Genomic DNA, 7,021 nt, shown 5'->3' on the forward strand with positions numbered 1-7,021 from the left:
ATGGTCTGGAGTTTCTTTCAGCATTCTTGAGGTTGATCTGGACTGCAGGAGCTTTAGGAGTGTCTCACATCGTCCTCATTTTAAACCACTTAGTCACATCAGCTGAAACAATAACAAAGAGACATAGTCGAGCTCATGAACCTGGCTGTGACACATTTGTTCCCATCGTTAACACAAATGCTTTAATTTAATAACAGTAATAATTAGTGCAGGTGAATTAGCAGTGATTTCTGCTCGCTGTTACGGAAGCTTCTGAACAGATCAGCACTTTTAAAGCTTCACTGTACTGAACCCATGACTCATCACCGCACTGCTGCATGGACTGAATTTACATATCATGATATTTTAATAAGCAATAAAATCTTTTTATAGCCTTTTTATCACTGCACAGCCGCTGCTCTGACTGATTTCTCAATACATTCACATTTATGGCATTTGACAGATGCTCTTATCCAGAGCGACTTACATTTATCTCATTTATACAGCTGAGCAATTGAGCGTTAATGTTTAGGGTGATTTTATTTTAACTGTATTTCAAGTTCATGACTGCAGCTCAGGTTTCATTAGTCATTCGTTACAGTCCAATCCCAAAGTCCAACCAGTCCGATTTTATAGCCATGATTAACATCAGAATCGCTCTAAATTCTACCACTCACAGCCCACACAGGAAGTTACAAAGCAGGAAGCTGTGATTAGGAAGTTAATGTTGTGAATGAAACAAAATCTTTGCAGATGAACATTAGGACTGTGTTTAAAACAGGAAATGATCTCATTGTGCCTCGGAGTGACATGTTTGTGCACAGAGACATGTGAGGAGTCTTTAAAAAATGTTGAAAAATGTCTGATAGAAGTGTCTTTCTGCTCATGTACCGCTCTGATTTGATCAGTGATGTGGAGGTGAGCGCTCACGTTCGTCTCGTCTCCTCAAGTTTACACAAGACACTGAAGTCGTCCTTCAGCAAACACCAGAGTAAACACCAGTCATACAAAGAGCTTCATCCCTGAGAAGCAGCATGAGCTCTTATCCTAATGAATGAACACTGGTGTGTGTGTGTGTGTGTGTGTGTGTGTGTGTGTAGGTGATGGATGTGTTCCTGCATGTCTGCAGTCAGTGCAGTACTTTAGCCTCCAGCAGCGATGTCAGAATCAAAGCTTCAGCTCTTTCCTCCATAATTGATCTTGTGTTTCAGGTCTGGTGTCTGGCCATCAGGTCCCAACTCGCCCTCACACACATGCACACACACACACACGCACGTGCACACACACTCAAGTGCACATGCACACACACACACTTTTCATGACATAAAATATAATCAGATGTAAAACTGTGGCAGAACAAACTATCGGCTTCTTTCTCAAACATCATGTGATCTTCCTGAACACTGTAGAGGTGGAGACATAATTAACACATGAGTCTTTATACACACTCAGTTTACAGCTCCGTAACAAACACTTCCTAAATATCATAAAACCCACAGCAGACACATGACATCATTAAACTTTATTACTTTAGTTACAAATAACCTTTCAGGAAACCTTTTATAATCTTCTGAACAAACAAGTTTAACACCAGCTCAGACAAATAAAACAAAAGAATAATTATATTAAACTTTATAAAAACCTCAAACACACACACATTCACACACACATTCACACTCACACACACATACACACATTCACACACATTCACACACACATTCACACTCACACACACACACACATTCACACTCACACACACACACACACACATTCACACACATTCACACACACACACACTCACACACTCACACACACATTCACACACATTCACACACACATTCACACTCACACACACACACACACATTCACACACATTCACACACACATTCACACACGCACATGCTCACACATACACACACACTCACACATACACACATACACGCATTTACATATACACACACACACCCTCACACATACACATACACACACTCACACACACACACTCATACACACGCTCACACATATACACACACACACTCACACACACACACTCATACACACGCTCACACATATACACACACACACTCACACACACTCACACATACATACACACACTCACACATACATACACACACTCACAGACACACACATACATACACACACACTCACACATACACACACACACTCACACACATACACACTCACACATACACACACACACACTCACAGACACACACACACACACTCATATACACACACACTCACACATACACACACTCACACATACACACACACACACACACACACACACTCAGACACACACACACACTCATATACACACACACTCACACATACACACACATACTGTACACACACACTCACATACATACACACTCACACACACGCTGACGATACCTAGTTATATATCTCTTCAAATTCTGATGGAATATCCAATTAGTTGAATTCATTTCAAGTCAAATTTATTTGTATAGCGCTTTTAACAATGCATTGTCTCAGAGCAGCTTTACAGAACATAAACAACATAATACAAAATGTTTAATATTATACAAAGATTAATATAATACAAATATATTTAAATGTGTTTGTATTTATTCCCAATGAACAAGTCTGAGGTGACTCAGGTGACTGTGGGGAGGAAAAACTCCATTAGATGGTAAAGGAAGGAACCTTGAGAGGAACCAGACTCAAAGGGGAACCTCATCCTCATCTGGGTGACACTGGGGGTGTGATTATAAATATGAGTCCAAACCCAACAGAAGAGAAGAGTGGAGATGATTAGAACCTCAGAGAAATCAATCTGAAACCAGACGTTCAACACACATATACGGGACCGAGGGTCAGGGGTCAAATTTAAATTTCATTTTATGCACATACTTCTGGGCTCCACCCTTTAGTAAGTGTTGGTCATGTGGAAGCTGATGTTGTGAGCAATCAAACTTATCAGTTTAACAAGAATGAAATAAAATCTCCAAAAGAACAAAATATAACTCATGTACTAATTGTTAGAATTTTTCAGATTCTACAAATTGTGTGTGTGTGTGTGTGTGTGTGTGTGTGAGAGTATTTTAGGAATGTAAAACACATTAGTTACAGAAACAATCATTGATAAATCCTTCAGTATTCATGCATGTTATCAGATTATCTTCTGCTTCAGGGATTTTTGATTAAGTTGCACTTCCTGTGGTGGATGGAGAGAATTTATCTTTCCCTCTGTCCCTTGGAGAACATTATCAGAACGTTCTGGGAACATTATGTGAAGAACAGCATAGTTGTGTCACCATGTTTATGAGACAATCCAAACGAGCAACTTCAGCACTGAAGTCTGAAAAAGTCTTGCGTTTTAAAATCCTTAACATTATCAATAACTTATCATTTTAATAAATGCAAGAAAAAAATACAAAGAAAAGTCAAATTTAAATTATTTATCTAGTTGTCATAGCAACCAAATGATCCTAATTTTATACTGCCGTTTTAAAGGAGTTTAAATCAGTAAATATAAATTACACTGCACACTTTACTGCTTCAAACACACAGCTAGCTACACAAATGTCCTACATTAAACACACACAGCTCACACACACAACAATACTGGGAACAGAGGCAGAAATACATCCTAAATGTGACATATTAACACCTGGGGCTAGTACACACACACATGCACACACACACACACACACACGCACACACGCACACACACTGTTCTTCCTCACACTCCAGCAGCTCGTATTAGATATTAAATCTGAGGGTCACTCAGTGTCTCAGTGCTCAGGGCGCGGTGCTGCACACACTCAGGAACGCAAACGCACTAACACAAAGGAATGTTACTGAGCCGCATTGTGATACTGAGACTCCTTCTCTGAACAAACACACACACACACACAGTGCTCCACTGATCCAGAAACATCAGCATTTAGTTACAGTTTGGTGTTTTAAGGCATTTTGTTTACATCAGTGTCACTGTGGATCAGATCGTTCCTGTGATTCAGAGCGACTGTTAGCCAACACTAGCACAAGGAACACGGACACACACATGGCACGTCGTCAGAACACGTTGCTTCAGAACGTTACAGTATTAACAACGATGTATACACACAAGCGTGGTCTGACTGAAGACGATAACACCAGTGTTTTGTAAATCAGCTTTATATTAATGTAATTGCTCTGATACGTTACGGTTTCCATAGCAACAGCTCATTCACAGGGACGTGTACAGCTCACACGCTGATGATAGACTGACTGAAAAAACATGCAAATGCTAATCTAATTTTTTAGTGTGTTAAAAGAGTGTTAGTGTGTGTGTAAAGTTTGTGACGGGTGTAAAGCTGAGACCTACAGACTTTTGTGCTTCATTCAGAATGAAATAATATAAGATATATCTTTATTCGTCCTACAATGGGGAAATTTCCCTGTTACAGCAGCCAAGAGTAATAAAATGCAAATATATAAAAAGAATGAAGATGAACTACAATTAATATGTTAATCAGATGCTAATTAGATGTTTATATTTCAGTTTTTGTTGCTGATGATGGCAGAGAACCCCAAGCACACGAGTTAGCATATTTACTAAAGCGCTATAATAAAAGCCCTTTTAATTTAACAAGTTATCAGTCTCATGTCTCAAATAACTGTGTAGTGAAATAAATCTTAGCTCATGAGAAAACACTTCCCATTTAAATGAATATTCACTAATTAATTTCCATTACGTTCCTCTGGATGGGTGAAAACTTGTCGTGATCACTAGTGACGGTTTTCTGTTGAAACCCTCACCACGTAATAACTTTAGTTTGATGTGCAAGCAGAAGTGTGAATGAGTTCTACATATTCTCATGCTAGTACCCGCTGAACATGACCTTTTTTGTTCTCCGTCTTTCCCTCGTCGACATTCTTCTGCTAATGAAGTCACTCGTTTTTGTGGTTAAGCGAGACGAAAGCACTCGGAGAATCTCAAGGCAGCAATTCTACTGGTTTTAGGAAAAGATCATCAACATGCCAACAGATAACAATCACTCATCACATTCACTCTGTTCTGAAAAACAATGCCTGGGTTTCACCACACACACACACACACACACACACACACACACACAAAAACCTGAGTGTAAAGTTTACGCAATGAGTTTAAACTGCATCACAATCATCTACAAAACAGCTATACAATATAGAAACATGACAACAATGTGACAGAACAACAAACCTGCCTGTTAGCTTAACTCATGCTAACTGAGAAGCCTAGCAACTCATATCTGATTACCACCGCTGTGATAAAGCTTTGTGAAGATAAATAAATAAAAATATAAATCGTATCAGATCCTCTTCCTTCATTATAACTTTAATGGGATTAAAAAAAAATAAATAACTAAAATATAATCATGCTAGTTACCATGAATTTCTGTGGGTGCTAAGCTTCATTCTTTGCTAGTGGTTTCAATGTTTTTGGCAATAAAACAATGAATATATAATAATATAAATAAACATGACCGTTAGCATGAATTTCTGCTCTCTGAAACTGCTAGCCTTCATTCTTTGTTAGCCAGGAATTTGGTGTCCTAACACTCGTTAGTTAGCATTTTTATTAGCTGAATTCGCATTTTTTTTGGCTGCAGGGCTTCATTCCTGAGCTGCGATCTGAATGAAACTAAAAACTATGTGCTGTTCATCCATGAGGAATGCAGTTTGTGTCTTTAACACAGGGAACACTGAAGTGAGACATCAAACCAAACCGTTGTGTAAGTATCAATACTGAGAGCGTCTACCACGCCCCGATAGGCCCCGCCCACTTAATCAAACTCTGACAACATTAAAGAAGAATGTGAGACTCAGAAAAGTACAGATATTTTATTCATTATTAAAGTGTAAAAAGTAGTCCTCAACATACACGGTATGTTTAACACGTTTAATCGGCGTAGAGCTAAGATCAGAGTCCACGCTAATGGGGAGAATGTGTGTGTGTGTGTGTGAGTGTGCAAGAGTGAGAGAGAGAGAGAGAGAGAGAGGGAGAGAGAGAGAGAGAGAGAGAGATTGTGTGTGTGTGTGTGTGAGTGTGCAAGAGTGAGAGAGAGAGAGAGAGAGAGAGAGAGAGAGAGAGTGAGTGTGTGTGTGAGAGAGAGAGAGAGAGAGAGAGAGAGAGAGAGAGAGAGAGAAAGAGTGTGTGTGTGTGTGTGTGTATGTGTGAGAGAGTGTGCAAGAGAGAGAGAGAGACAGTGTGTGTGTGTGTGTGTGTGTGAGAGAGAGAGAGAGAGAGAGTGTGTGTGTGTGTGAGAGAGCACAAGTGTAAGTGAGAGCACTAAGGGATGCCCACTCTACAGCTCTATGACACCAGTTCACACACTCATCCTGAGGTAGTGACCATCATGTTACTGCACATTGTCCTTCACCGGAGACATGGGTTCTCCTTTCTTACAGGGGTTTAACTTTGGGTTCTCCCTGAAACACACACACACACACACACACACACACACACACACACAAAGAGAGAAATTAAGCAAAAGGGAAAAACACAATCCAGCTAATTTACCAATGAGTAAAAATTATTTTAAATGATACAATTTAAAAAGACTGACGTCAATAAAACACCACAAACATCGGTGCTGACACGAATATAAAAATCCTGGACATGATTTTATATTTTATCACTTTAACATTTACAGGAGTTAAACACTGCAGCCTCAACACCCCAGATGATACTGTTACATGATTGGCTGTTAGCGTGTCACTCCCTACGTTGCTAGGTTACCAGAGAGTGAATGTCTTTGTTAAAGCAACCAAACTTGCTTCGCAATCTTTGTTTTCTAACGAGTGATGCACTTATTTCCAGGGATTTCAGAACAGTGTAACACATATTGCGTCATAAGAAATCCGAAAAAGAATAAGAAAAAAGAAAAAGAAGAAATCCGACGAAGAATAAAAAATATCGAACGTTTTATCGAACACATTTTTTATTGATATCGATCACGTGTCCATCGCGATACATATCATTATCGTTTTATCGCCCTACCGCAGAGTCCATCATAGTCTGTACTTT

The 7,021-nt window shown here is 39.3% G+C and overlaps 1 protein-coding gene across 1 annotated transcript in view; it reads right to left on the reverse strand.

Moving 5' to 3' along the window:
* Positions 1–6,123: 6,123 nt before the first annotated feature.
* Positions 6,124–7,021, reverse strand: part of exo1 (exonuclease 1) — an 8,081-nt gene continuing 7,183 nt past the window's right edge. The window contains exon 14 of the mRNA XM_060880343.1: positions 6,124–6,423. Within this exon, the coding sequence (XP_060736326.1) occupies positions 6,354–6,423 (70 nt within the window). The 3' untranslated portion in view covers positions 6,124–6,353. The remainder of the gene's footprint in view (positions 6,424–7,021) is intronic.

The sequence above is a fragment of the Tachysurus vachellii genome, chromosome 10, assembly GCF_030014155.1.
Source record: "Tachysurus vachellii isolate PV-2020 chromosome 10, HZAU_Pvac_v1, whole genome shotgun sequence".
NCBI lineage: Eukaryota > Metazoa > Chordata > Actinopteri > Siluriformes > Bagridae > Tachysurus > Tachysurus vachellii.